Source organism: Hyperolius riggenbachi, chromosome 11, assembly GCF_040937935.1.
Source record: "Hyperolius riggenbachi isolate aHypRig1 chromosome 11, aHypRig1.pri, whole genome shotgun sequence".
Classification (NCBI taxonomy): Eukaryota; Metazoa; Chordata; class Amphibia; order Anura; family Hyperoliidae; genus Hyperolius; species Hyperolius riggenbachi.
The window spans coordinates 139,700,396-139,715,295 of NC_090656.1; the positions used below are offsets into that span (position 1 = coordinate 139,700,396).

General features: G+C 43.1%; 1 protein-coding gene across 3 annotated transcripts in view; it reads right to left on the reverse strand.

Annotated features, from left to right (window-relative positions):
* Positions 1-6,658: 6,658 nt before the first annotated feature.
* The window catches only part of RTN3 (reticulon 3), an 82,291-nt gene continuing 74,049 nt past the window's right edge, over positions 6,659-14,900 (reverse strand). For all 3 annotated transcript variants that reach the window (XM_068260088.1, XM_068260090.1, XM_068260089.1), the window contains 2 exons: positions 12,181-12,239; positions 6,659-7,481 (listed from right to left, as the gene is read on the reverse strand). In XM_068260088.1, the coding sequence (XP_068116189.1) occupies positions 7,436-7,481; positions 12,181-12,239 (105 nt within the window). In that variant the 3' untranslated portion in view covers positions 6,659-7,435. The remainder of the gene's footprint in view (positions 7,482-12,180; positions 12,240-14,900) is intronic.

The following is a 14,900-nucleotide window of genomic DNA, read 5'->3' on the forward strand; positions in this document are numbered from 1 at the left end:
TTAAGAAACAGGTGGATGAGTGGCTGACCCCGCACCACCTGGAGATAGGCAACGTGGTGTGCGACAACGGCAGCAATCTGCTTGCCGCTTTGCATATGGGGAAGCTGACACACATACCCTGCATGGCACATGTCATGAATCTAGTGGTTCAAAGATTTGTGGCAAAGTACCCTGGCTTAGCGAATGTCCTGAAGCAGGCCAGGAAGTTCTGTGGGCATTTGAGGCGGTCTTACACAGCCATGGCACGCTTTGCGGAAATTCAGCGCAAAAACAACATGCCGGTGAGACGCCTCATTTGCGATAGCCCGACTCGCTGGAACTCGACCCTGCTCATGTTCTCCCGCCTGCTAGAACAGAAGAAAGCCGTGACCCACTAACTCTACAACTACAGTAGAATGAAACAGTCTGGGAAGATGGGGATGTTCTGGCCCGACAACTGGACACTGATGGAAAATGCATGCAGGCTCATGCGGCCGTTTGAGGAGGTGACCAACCTGGTGAGCCGCAGTGAGGGCACCATCAGCGACTTAATTCCCTACGCTTACTTCTTGGAGCGTGCTGTGCGTAGAGTGGCGGATGAAGCTGTGAATGAGCGTGACCAGGAACCGTTACGGCAGGAACAGACATGGGACCAATTTTCATCAGACCCAGCTGTTTCCTCAACACCTGCGGCAGCACAGAGGGGGGAGGAGGAGGAAGAAGAGAAGTCGTGTGCAGAAGACGAGTCAGACTCAGAGGATGATGAGCAAGGTGTTTCTTTGGGGGAGGAGGAGGGGACAGCGGCAGGAGAACAACCTCAGCAGGCATCGCAAGGGGCTTGTGCTGCTCAACCTTCCCGTGGTATTGTTCGCGGCTGGGGGGAGGAGGTTGACTTACCTGACGTCACTGAGGAGGAGCAAGAGGAGATGGAGGGTACTGGATCCGACTTTGTGCAGATGTCGTCTTTTATGCTGTCCTGCCTGTTGAGGGACCCCCGTATAAAAAACCTCAAGGGGAATGAGCTGTACTGAGTGGCCACACTACTAGACCCTCGGTACAGGCACAAAGTGGCGGACCTGTTACCAACTCACCGGAAGGTGGAAAGGATGCAGCACATGCAGAACCAGCTGTCAACTATGCTTTACAATGCCTTTAAGGGTGATGTGACGGCACAACGCCAGCAAGGTATCACTGCCACTAATCCTCCTCCCGTGTCCACGCAGTCAAAGACAGGACGCTCCAGTGATCTCATGGTGATGTCGGACATGCGCACGTTCTTTAGTCCAACGCCTCGCCGTAGCCCTTCCGGATCCACCCTCCACCAACGCCTGGAACGGCAGGTAGCCGCCTACCTGGCCTTAAGTGTGGATGTAGACACTGCTGTGAACAGCGATGAGGAACCCTTGAACTACTGGGTGCGCAGGCTTGACCTGTGGCCAGAGCTGTCCCAATTTGCCATCCAACTTCTCTCCTGCCCTGCCGCAAGCGTCCTGTCAGAAAGGACCTTCAGCGCAGCTGGAGGCATTGTCACAGAGAAGAGAAGTCGCCTAAGTCACAAAAGTGTTAAGTACCTCACCTTTATCAAAATGCTGCTGCCCGCCCCAAGACTAAGTCAGTCCCCGCACACACAGCATCTCTGCCTGCACGCCGTGTGACTGGCTGCCTGGCCTGCCCCAAGAAGACTAAGTCGCTCCCAGTCCCTCCACACAGCATGTCTGCCTGCAGGCCGCTTGACTACCTTCTCCGCCACCACCAACAGGGTCCGGGACTCCAGGCGGATTGCTGAATTTTTTAGGCCGCTGCTAGCAGCGGCCGCTGTAATAATTTTTCTGGTGCGTGTACATGACTGCCTAATTTTTCTGGCTGCACTGCGTCCATTGGACGAAACGCGTCACGTGCTTGTGACGTCCGTACGTGGGCGGAGTTGGTCCCCCGTGCCTCCATGCTCTTCCTCTCGCCATACCGCTATACCGCTGTCTCCTGCAACACAACGGAGAGTCATCGGACGCCAGAGCCATCACGCTCAAACTAAACCATATGGACAGAAGTACCTACCGGCTTGGATGCATCCAGTCGTGAGTCATGATTAATGCTTGAATAGCGTAATGCAATCGCAAATCTGCCCATGTTAGCGTTGATGTATGGTGATACCCAAGTGATCTGCGGTGTTTGGCTTGAGAGGTTTGACATAGGATGTCAGTGTCAGTAATGAGCATGTATATGTTTACAAACACATAGAGGCGTGCAACCAGCTCACGGGGTTGACCCACGGTGGCCACCGTTCTGGATGTCGCAACCATCAATGTTATTGAAGTCTGGGCCTGAAGATAATTAGGATTGCAATCAATGATTTTTGTGAATCTTTTTTGATAGGAGTGCACTCCAGAGACTCACTATTTTTTGCATAGCCTGGCTAATCATAGTTGATGGAACGTATTGGTTTTATGGGGGGTTTTTATATGAGTCTTGTTCACTGTTGTGGTTTTTGATACTGGATATATGCAATAAATTGATTAATTATTAGGAATAGGTTCTGGCTCCCTTAGATCTTTTAATGTTAGTACAGATAATTACTAGACCATTAGTAGCAAAGAAAATATTCTCATTTTTATTTTCAGTTATATAGTTTTTTTATAACATTGCGTCATTCTCTAATATTTGCAGTTTATACACTACTTAGCATTCTAAATGATTTTACAGAGCAGCCTAGTGAACTTTTGAACCCTTCTCTGCAGAGAAAAAGAAAATACAATGACTGACAGTTGAGATAACAAGCTCCAGAAGACAGAGCTCTCTGCGACTTTGAAAGTCGTGGAGCTCAATTTTGCATAGATAACAACTGGTGTTTCTTAACTCTTCCTGTACTGGAAACAATATTAGACTTATGTCTCTGCTCCTAATGTTTTATTTCTTAGCTGTACTACACATATAAATCATATCGTAATTTTTTTTTTGCTTCAGTGTCTCTTTAAGGGCCTGTTGTATTTCTCCTGCTATCTGGTAATTTTGAAATAGTAAGTCATTGAGTCTCCATAGAGAATGGGATCCCAAAAGTAGCCCAATACCTTTTGGTGGTCAGACCAGACACATGGGTGAATATCTGCCAGTTAGGCATTTGCTAAAAGAGTAGGGGAAGGGAAGATGTAATTCAGGCTAGCGTAAGTGTTTTGGGGATGGGAATAAATAAGAATAAGCCCTCTTGCCGACATGAAAGGCCCTCCATAAATCAATTAATAGATACAACTGCAGGATACAATGTAAATTACTGCAGCCCATTGAGTGGTACAGCAGAAGTGTGGCGTTATCTCTTGTTACAAGCTGTAATTATGGTTCCTTGCACAGACTCGAACAGACTGACTCACACAGACTTCGACTCCCTGCACAGACTCGCAGAGACTTCGACTCCCTGCACAGCCTACTTTGCCATGCTTATCGCCTCCTCCAAGCAAGCGGTATTCTTCATCCCATTACCGCCTGCTCTAATATTTATGAATTGACATTTAGTGACATGTGTTGAGATAATCAAAGGCGGTCATTTACCTCACTGCTCAGTAATTTGAGCTTTTCATGCGGTAACAGCTTTTATGAATTTACATTTTGCTAAGTGCTCTGTAAAGTCAGCTGTTTTCAGCATTACCGCATGCGATAATGCTTTATGAATGATAGCCAATGTCACTTAAACTTGTGAAAGTTTTTTTTTTTTTTTTTTTTTGCTGCTGCTGCCCCTCATAGCGATTGGATGCAATCACTAGGCCCACAGTTCTGGGACCCAACACTGTATCAATGCATCTCTGTGCTGTTTGCTTAGCTATGCATCTATACAGATCTGGGGACCACATATCACCAAACTGTACACCCTAGCGATCACATGAAATTGCTACAGATGCTCAGGCTGGCGATAATGGTACGCTACCGTGTTTCCCCTAAAGTAAGACATCCCCTGAGAATAAAACCTAGCAGGAATTTCAAGAATGCTTGGAATGTAAGACATCCTCCAAATTTAAGCCCTAGCTAGGCAGCAGCCCACATGACACCAGCAAGTCACGCTCAATACAAAGCCTGGATACAGGAGAGCAGCAGTATAATGTGAGTTCTACACAGTCCTATACTGTATATGTGTCAGGCAATTTGTGTTTTTGTTGGAGCCAGCCCTTCTGATCTGTTGTGATAAGCATCACCAGCACTTCACCCAGGAGACACACACAGCTTATCCCATCATAGCTCTGGGGAGACTGACAGAGTTCTATGCCTGCAAGAAATAGACTCTTAAGGTGCGTACACACATGCGACTATAGTCGTTTGAAACGATCTTTCCCCGATCGTTTCAAACGACGATCGTTTAAAAAAAAGCAACCAACGATAATTAAGTCTAACGACGGACGAGCTAGATCGTTAAGAACTAACAATCTAGCTTGGCGGATTTTTACCAACGACGATCGTTTGCAAAAGTAGTAGATCGTTGGAAACGGTCGTTCGTACTAGGCTTGACATGCGCATTTCGCTATTTCTCCATGAAACTTCTCATTTTTATGCGCAAGCGCAATAGTTGCTTTACGTGATGTAACGTTCGTTCTAAGGATCAGATCGTTACACACAATTTAAAACTAACTTTACTCAGGTCGTTCTTTCATCAATTAAAAGTTCGTTCGTCGTTTACAACGAACGATCGTTGTCGCATGTGTGTACGTAGCATTACCCACATGATCAGCAGAATCAATTTCTTGTAATTGAGAGCCAATATCTGCTAACCACAAGCTCTGTGTATGTTGCACATGGCATACAGTATATACATTTTGTATAGGAAAAATACCAGTGTCTTTCCCAAAAATAAGACATCCTCTAAAAATAAGCCCTAGCACATCTTTTAGAGCAAAAATGTATAACAGTGCATTATTTTCGGGGAAACACGGTACAGTCCCAATTAGTAATTTTAAGCAGGATGAGCCAAATTATGTATTTTGAGGTGTATTAAAACTGTGGCACTTGTCATGTGAAAATTAGGAAGGGTGAAACATGAAACAAATGTGGAATTTCTGCATTGTCTATTTTTCCCCTGTAAAAATTAAATAGTTCTTGTTTCTTTTTGTTTTTTTTTTTTTAAACCCCCCCCCCCTTTTTTTCCCCCTCCCTCCCCCTGCCAGCCAATCACAGTGATCAGCTCTCATAGGCATCAGCTCTCTGAGCCTCTCCAGAGACAGCCAAGTGACAGCTGTCCCCAGTACAGCGCTGCCGTAGATCTCACCGCTGTACAATGTAAATAGACGGCCACTGTTAGACTGATGACTGAGTGTGCGATCCCCTGCAAAACCCCGCCCCAGGACTTGACGGCGATCGGCATTAGGTGGTCGGGAGGGGGTTAAGAGGAGACGAGCCATCAAATGCATACATATGCCAGTAGGTTTAACCTTAGAAAACAAAAAATAATCTACACACGTGTCCCACTTTTTTTTTTTTTTTTTAATACCACATGTATTTGCAATATATATAGAATTTTGTTCCACAGAAACTAAAACAAACAATCTGGAAAAAAAAAATATAAAGTGTTTGTGTTTCCGATGCCCAGAAAATAAAACATACATACTTATTTCTGCTCTAACAAGCTACATTACAGGCTTATTAGTGAATACTTAGCTTGCTCACCTTCTCCAGTCTTAAAACAACAATAAAGCATTTTTATCTTAAACATCTGATAGCGATACACATAGTGAATAGTTAGAAGCTCAGTGCAACACAAATTACATAAATAAAACAACCCCTTTTCAGGACAAAAGAATCTCCTACTTCAATATACAGCGCTCCCCAGCCAGTACAAGTCACATTTATACACTCAGAGCTCCTCCACAATCTAGTTTAAAGTTTGTCCCCTTAACTTCTAACAATTTTGATGAAAAAAGTGAATGTTTACAACTTTAAAAGCCATCTAGCTTTCTCACGTTCTTTTGATTTAATGCAAACAGTTTAATTTTATTTAGTTTATGTGCTACAGCTCAGTTTAATGTAAAATCTTACTACTGTGTCTTAATCTGAAAATCTTGCATCAACAGTCTGCAATGTTATGTGTGTACATTAGGGTGGTCATATTTCCTCATGATGGTTGTAGTATCTACTGCATGGTTATGCATCACTGCAAAGTAGATTGTTTAACTAAAAACCAGTCCGTAGGTCTGCTTTATAATCAATAGCATGAACCTCAGTAATCAGAATTCATGTGATTTGTCAAAAGACACGGGATATGGAAATGGTGAAGGCTTGCATTTTCTTTTCCTTGGAAGATATTTTTCATTTTACTCAGTATAAATCATAACAGGTATGTTCATGGTGCGGTGTTACTATTCATTTATGTAATGTTGGAATCCAAGCGACAGGTTTCATTATGCAAGTAAAATGGCTTTATGGATGCAAAAACGGGCCAAAGATTTAGGTCAACTCCACCACCTTATATTTACAAATTATAATCTCCTGCACAGAAAACTAATTTTGGGTTCTGAGACATAAAAATGTAATCTGCACTATATTCATCCTGCAATGCAATTCTACAACCTCCCCATTAAAATAAAAGCTCCACAAGGCTAAACTGAGAAGTCTTGTTTTATGCAGAACAGGAATGTTTTGTTTCTCCTGCTAATGTAATGACTAGAGTGGATTTAAATGGAGGCGGAAAATAAGGAGGGACACCTAATTTACCAAGTTCCAGTATTCCAAACACCGAATGCACGATTCCAATTTAATACAGACATTAAATAAACATTATCTTGTATACATTTAAATAATATATTTTCTTCTAGACAATCAATACCATTATGCTTCATTATTGTGGCAGTATGCAAGAAAGAATTGTGACTGACAATTTGGATGACTACAGGCAGAAAAGAGCCAAAGGCAGAAAATGAGTGCAAGTAAAGTGAAAAGAAGGAATGACTGCATTAAAAAGAAATAAAAATAACAGTAAGTGAAAATTAGAAGGGAAAGGGGTACCAGGAGAAGGAGCAATAACTAAAATGAGAACAAAAACTACTGCAGTAAAATTAATGCAATTTTTTTTTTAAAGGTGGTGGGAGGGGGGGCGCTGGGGCTTGGCGGCACAACACCAAGAATAAAAATAGAAACAGTTGCAAGTGGCCCATTAAAGTTGTGTTCCTCATTGTAGTACCATTGTTGGTTGCATGTCTGGGACGGGACACCGCAGAAAAGAAGTGATCATGCAAGGTGCAAGATATAACAGCAGGGGTTACAAAATTCTACACTGCTTAAACAGAACTTTTCAGTCCATGTCTATGCTGACTCAGTCTCCCTGGTTCTACCACAGAGGAACCCTGTATACATATTTGTGTTTTGTGTGAATGCATGTGGTCTCTTGAGTTATATAAAGGCAGCCAATTTATCGAGTAGTTAAGAGATACATAGCCAGTGTACTTTGTTAAGACCCACCCAACCCTCCCCACACAATGGTGATTCTTCATTCAGCTTTCTTCTTTAGTGCTCCTGGAAGCTTGGCTTGAATCCTGCAAGAGGGAGATCATATAAAAATCTGTTCAAAGACGAACAAATGTTGGATGTGCAAATGAACCCATTCATTATACAATCTTACATCTATGTAATATAAAAAGGTGCCCAATTATTGTGTCCATCCTATTTGATAATTTTATCGAATGAAAACCAGTGCCACAACATCGATAATTTGATTAATTTGACTGATTTCAGCCAAAAATCCATCAATCAGAAAGATCTCGGTCAAAAGTGATTGATCGTTGCGCTGCAGTAACGATGTTCGGTATCGAACACAATAGAACCACGGCTGCTGAAGGAAAAAAAATAAAATCTAGCCTGTGCACATTGGCATTGATCCCCTCAGTGCATTAGGAGATGGACTTGGCTAAGGGTATTGTTCTCCCCATTCACCCAGGCCACTCAGTGATGCTCCTCATGTACCACTCAATCGTCCCTTCTCTACCCACATGTAATACGAGTCTCCAGTGGCTTAGCAACAGGGCATGCAGAGGTTGCGACTGCACCAAGGCACTAGGGCCAGAGGGGCCCTCTACCATAGTTATTAGCTCTCTATTGGTCCTGTACTGGAAATTTCTAGTGATGCTTTAAATAGCAGTCATCATAAAACTCTTTCTCAAACACTTCTTACACCTCTGACACTATAATTGTCCTTGGCAGGTTTTGGTGCACTATATCAAGTGATATGTATAGAGTGCTTGGGGGGCCCAATGTAAAACTAGCACAGGGGCACATAGCTCCAGTGTTCTCCCAAGGCCCTTTTAGCCGGGTGCTCCACCCGGCTAGTTTTGGTGAGCACCCGGCTGTCATCGGCTCACCTCCTCCTCTGCTGTAAGCAGAGTTGCTCACAGAAGCACCAGCCCTGCATTCTCTCATCTCGCCCCACCCGGCTACTTTTTCATGCCACCCGGCTACTATTTCATGCCACCCGGCTGGGAAAAAATTCTGGGGAGAACACTGAGCTCCTTCGCTACACCACTGCAAGTCACTAGCTTGGAGGCTAGTGAGTGTCTAAGTAAGAGTCCCTATCTTTCCATGTCCTAAAAAAAAAAAAAAGAGTGTGCAAGGCTTTAAGCCTGGTACACACCATGCAAATTTCCATCAGATAGATGGGTCGATTAGATAATTTCTGACAGGTCCGATCTGATTTCCAATCGCTTTTCTGATCGATTTGCATAGAGGTGATCAGAAAATCGATCAGAAATACGATCGGCTCTGTCAGAAATTATATGTCGACTCATCTATCTGATGGGAAATTGCATGGTGTGCACCAGGCATTAGGTTACTTGCTAACAAAGATCTGTTCCAACAAACACTGATAGTAAATGACATGTTTTTGGGTGGTGGGTGGTTTTATTGAATAACCAACATACTTCATTTTGTAAGGGACCATGCTAGTGAAGCCTAGTGGCTTTATACCATACATTTTTCCATAAAATAAATAGGCTACAGGCTTGGTACACACAAGTGGCTCTGGATGTACTTTTTAGGGGCATAAAAAAATAGAATTTGTTGATTTACACAAAAAGATGCATTCTTGCCAGTGTTTCCTCCACCAGATTTTCAGAACATTGAAGTCTGCTACAGGAAGTTGTGTGATAAAATTCTAATGTGGTGTGTTAGCATCATAAGGTGCCTGCATTTGAATAGCATGGTAAGTTGTCAATTCTCACAAGGACAGCTAAATGGTTTATATATTTTTACAAATATATTAACGCATGCACAAAGGTGGAGTTGATTAGCACAACCTGTACAAAAGGGGTCATAATTTTGCAGCTACTTCAAAAGGATTACTTACGTTCAAAAAAAAAATAAAAAATTGTAATATCGTGCAAAAGTTCATTTATTTCAGTAATTCAACCTAAAAAGGTGAAACGAATATATGAAATAGACTCATTACATGCAAAGAGATATTTCAAGCCTTTGTTATTTTGATGTTTATGGCTACAGCTTATGAAAACCCCTAAATCAAAATCTTGCAAAATTAGAATATTGTGAAAAGGTTCAATAGTCTAGGCTCCAATCGCCTCCGCAAAATTATTACCATCAAGGGATATGGGGGCCTTACACTTAATCAGTTGCTCTCAGTTATAACAAAGAAAACTGATTTTCAAAGTAATGCCCATGTTTTTCTATGGCACCTTTCACACTTCACGCATTTTAACTGAAATCTTTTTCACAATGCACCGCTATGGAAAAACCGCATACCAACGCGTACTAACGTACACCAACTGATTAATTGTAAATGGGCCGTTTTACACTTAATCAGTTGCTCTCAGTTAAAACGGAAAGAAAACTGATTTTCAAAGTAATGCCCATGGTTTCTTATGGCACATTTCACACTTAGGGCCAGTTTCCACTTGTGCATTGGGAATTGCCGCAGAATTTTTTTTTACATGCGGTTGTATGTGAATTTTCATACGATTTTGCATGGATGACTATGTATGCGAATTTAACCATGGCAGTGCCTGTGTGCTTTTCCATAGTTTCTATGCAAAATCGTATGAGAATTTGCATGAAAATTTGCATGAAAATTTGCATACCAAACCGCATGCGAATTTCCTATTAAATACATTGTATGCAAATCGCATAGCGTTATGCGGTGTGCAAATTCTAATGGCTCTGCCGTGAAGATTTTTTCTGCACCGAAAAACGCTCAGAAATCCTGACAGATGGAAACAGTCCCATCCACTTGTATTGTCTATGCGAATCTGCATGCAGATTCGCTCTAGTGGAAACGGGCCCTTAACGCGTTTCATCTGAAATTTTTTCACAATGCACTATGAAAAAAAAAAATGCGTACTAACGTACACCAACTGATTAAGTGCAAATGGGCCCTTTTACACTTAAGTTGCTCTCAGTTAAAACGGAGAGAAAACAGATTTTCAAAGTAATGCCCATGTTTTTCTATGGCACCTTTCACACTTCACGCGTTTTAACTGAAATCTTTTTCACAATGCACTGCTATGGAAAAAATGCATACCAACTGATTAAATGTAAATGGGGCCTTAGACTACGCGATTTACGGAGTTATAACTTAGCTTCCCTTTTACGTCATGATCAATATTGGATAATGGAGTCAAGCAAGTTTTCAAATTAAGCCCTGGAAGCAGAGGTGGCACAGCCCTGGGCACTGGTGGGCATATTACATTCCAAGTTGCATAGCCTACCATTAAGACTTAAACAGAACGTGATTTACAGAGACCATTTCTGCCTGGGGGGCTGTGAGGAAAAAACTGGGGTTACCCACTCTAATTTCTAAATACATGCCTCTTTGGGGCAACCCAAATTTCCCTTCTAGCATACAACAGGACTTTGCAACCTGGGAAAAGAAAGATTTGAAAACGTTGGGAAACATGTTTGATAAAGGAGTGCTTGGTTGGGGTTTAAAGAGAGTTCGAAGCGACTTTAAAAACAGCTTTTTAGCTTATATTCTACACGGGCATGTTTGCCCCAGCTAAAACGCCGCTCTCCCGCGGCTGAACAAGGGTTCTTTACCCCCCCCAAATCCCCTCCGTGGTGTCCGGGGATCGCTTCCTGTTGAGGCAGGGTTAATGGCTGCAGCCCTGCCTATCAACGCGTCTATCAGCGCTGATCACCGCCTCTTCCCCGCCCCTCTCAGTGTTCCTTCACTGAGAGGGGCGGGGGAGAGGCGGAGATCTGCCGCTGATAGAGCCATTAGCTCTGCCACCAGGAAGAGCAAAATCTACGACCAAGTTGGGGCGGGGGAGGGGGGGATTTGGGGGGTAAAGTTCAGCTGCGGGATAGCGGCGTTTTAGCTGGGGCAAACATGCCCATGTAGAATATAAGCTAAAAAGCGTTTTTTAAAGTCGCTTCAGAGTCTCTTTAAAGACCTGCTATCACAGTACCATTTGTCTTTGCACAATTTCTTTCCATATTTACAAATAAGGTCTTATGTCAGGACATTGGTGGGGAATATCATTAAAATTGCACTTCCCACTAAGGTTGATAATCTGATAGGCCCCAGGTCACCTCCTAGATCCTTGTCTGAGATATACTGCGGACTGCGAGAAATGGATGAAGAGAAAGGTAAAACTTTGCTTTCAAAACCTTGGCCGAAGCATATAGTAGATGAAGAGCTGCATACTCAAATTAGCAGCAGTATATTGCTTGTTTGCACGCCGCCAGGAGCATCCTGCGCACTAGAGATTTTCTTGTACTGCGTCTGTGCAGGACGCTCCTCAGTGGTTTCTAGTTGGAACGGAGGATTGTTTGATAACTGCATGGGCTTAAGAAACCTTTTTTTATTTTTTTTTAATTTAATCTTCAGATGCGTTTTAGGTTGAATTACTAAAATAACTTTTGGACAATATTCTAACTTTTAGAACTTCACCTGCACGTACAATGTAGTCTTGCAAACTCAAATCCCTATAGGGAAGTACTTCTTTTCAATGTTTATGACACCAACAATCATCCCGATTCTGATGAATACACCCAATCACCAATCTCCTTCACAGCGAGTGGGTGGCGGCTTGTGCTTTGCACAGCATGGTACCTGCACTTTAGAGAGCTCACAATATAATGTTCATACTAAACTAGTTCCAGCCTGGTTTTGCACTGTCAACAACAATCTTTCCATTAAAAAACAAAACTAACACAAAAAAACAGCACACACCAGACTGCTGCAAGTTAAACAGCAGTATAAACTTAATAGCGGTCAGTGACATTACTCACTTTTCTGTTATGGCCTTCACGTGACTGTGCACTAGGGATACGTAGTGATCAATCTGTACCTGAAATACAAACGAACACTCAGAAATATATAAGACAACATATGTCTGGTGAAAAGGATTCAAAGAACATCCATAGATTAGATCTTAAAAAGAGGAACTGAAGTGTTTACAATATTACAATATCCATTCATACATAATAAGTCAGTATTTGCCCATTGTAAAATCTTTCCTTATCCCGATTTAAATTCTAAAATTTATCACAGGTGGTAACCTCTTTAGTGCAGTCAGGTGATCTCTGCGGGAGTTGTAAATTCGAGTGAAAATATACCTGGAATCCCAAAATGTGTTTTTGGTTTTTTTGGGGGATGGGGGGTGGGGAATTCCACATGGCTAATCAGCCTTGGCTAAGCATCACTCTTGAGAGAGAGTTGCATTCTAATATAGATATAGGAAGTGTTTATGATGCAGAAACCGTGAAGATTACAGTAAAAGTGAGTATCTTGAATAATTAACTACATTCTATTATATGTCACTACAATTCCTCAAGTTAAAGTGAAGCAGAGATAGCAAAAATGAATAAAACATGTACTTGCCTAAGTAAAGAAAAGCCTGTGGATAATCCAAAGGTTAAGCGTATCATCCTCAAGCCCACTGTTGTCACTCATGGACCCTCGGAACATATTTGACAAGAGCTTCTCAGATATCTCATGGCCGCGCTCCCCACAGTGCGTGAGGACAGCCACACTACACCTACACAGTTAGTATTGCACCTGTGCACAAAGGGGAGAGCAGCCACGTAGTGCAGCTAAGAAATAGAACATTAGTAGCACAGATATGAGTCTCATATTGTTTCTAGTACAGAAAGAGTTAAGAAACTTCAGTTAGCTTCTCTGAGCTCTCTGGCCAAGGTAGGTCGGCTACAGTGCTCTTTTCTAGAGCACTTATCTCAAGGTGTCTCTCACTGTTTGTGTAAAGGGGTTCTTTAACCTTTTGTATTAAAAAAAAAAAAAAAAAAACAAGTTTCACTTCTGGCTTCTACAGGCCCCCTGCAAACATCCTGTGCCTCACAGTCACTCAAGGATCCTCATGTACTCCACCACGGGTCACTTTTCCATCTAACTAGACAAACGCCACTGCGCCTGCGCAGCTGTGCCGGTCCTCGCTCCCACTCGCGTCTCCGGGAGCTTCCTGCGCAGGCGCAGTATAAAGTCTTCTCGTACTGCGCTGGAAGCTCCCGGAGACGTAAGCGAGAGTGAGGACGCACACGGCCACACAGGAGCAGTGGCGTTCATCTAGTTAGACAAAAAAAAAATGGAAAGTGATGACCCATGATGGGGGACATAAGGATCCTTGAGTGACAGACTCACCTGGGGCTTCTTCCAGCCCATAGCAGCCATCTCGTGCCCTCGCCGCAGCTCCGGTTCTCCATGTTGTCCTACTGGCTACCCGTGAACATCACGACACCGCCGGCCCTGCATTGTCTCAGCTTGCCCCACCCGGCTACTTTTTAATTCCACCCAGCTGGAAAACAAATTCTGGGGAGAACACTACCTAAACATCAGAAACTCCTCCTGCCCCCTTCCAACTGCACATGGATTATTTTCACCACTCCCCCACCACTAGACTCAGTACCACAAAACACTGCTGACAGCACATCTGAGTTACCCAAGCAGCAACACTGTCAGAAAAATAAACGCATTCCTAATGGAAGAGGAGGGCATAGAAGCCATCTCATTCAGTATGAAATATACCCTTCTAAGACTGCAGAAGATTCCCTTTCTGGTACCTCCACCGGTGTGCACACTACTTAAAGGGAACCTAAACTGAGTAAGATATGGATTTTTCCTTTTAAAACAATACCAGTTGCCTGACTCTCCTGCAGAACCTGTGTCTCTAATACTTTTAGCCACAGCCCCTGAACAAGCATACAGATCAGGTGATCTGACTGAAGTCAGACTGGATTAGCTGCATGCTTGTTTCAGGTGTGTGATTCAGCCACTACTGCAACCGCAGAGATCAGCAGAGTAGTCAGGCAACTGGTATTGCTTAAAAGGAAACATCCATATCCCGCTCAGTTGAGGTTTCCTTTAACATCTGTAGGGTGCAGAGCACACATACAGGCTGTATGCCCTTTCCTCCTGCAGTGCTGAAGGAAATGGGAGCCAAGCCTTGCTCCTGCATTTTGCAAGTGGCTGCTGTCTCGTGTCAACTTAATGCACAGCACTGCATACTGTAGCACTGGTACACAATACAGTTGTGCAGTCATCAGCAACTGATGTATGCCACCCTCTCACCACATTACTAAGCATATTCCAAGTAGCATATACATACAGTTAACAGTACAAGGAAGTTAGAATACATGTTGTAATGTACTGAGGGTGGTGAGGAGGCAGTAGGCAACAGCTGGTGATGACGACCAAGCGCTTTGAGACTAGTGAACTGTAAAATGCAAGCAGCAAATGTAAATGTAATGTCTATTCAACCCCCCCCCCCCCCCATTTCTTTCATGTTTTTCTCCCCATGCTTATTTTCTCTTATTTCTCCCTTTGCTCAGCTTCTTTCAACCTGTAACAAATACGGTTTGCCTCCTCGACATAGGAGCTTATATACACCGTGTCAACACACACACACTCTTTGGGCAAATTTACAAATTCAAAAAAAAAAATTGAACCCCCCCCCCCCCCCCCAAAAAAAAACCAGAGTACACATGTAAATAAGTAT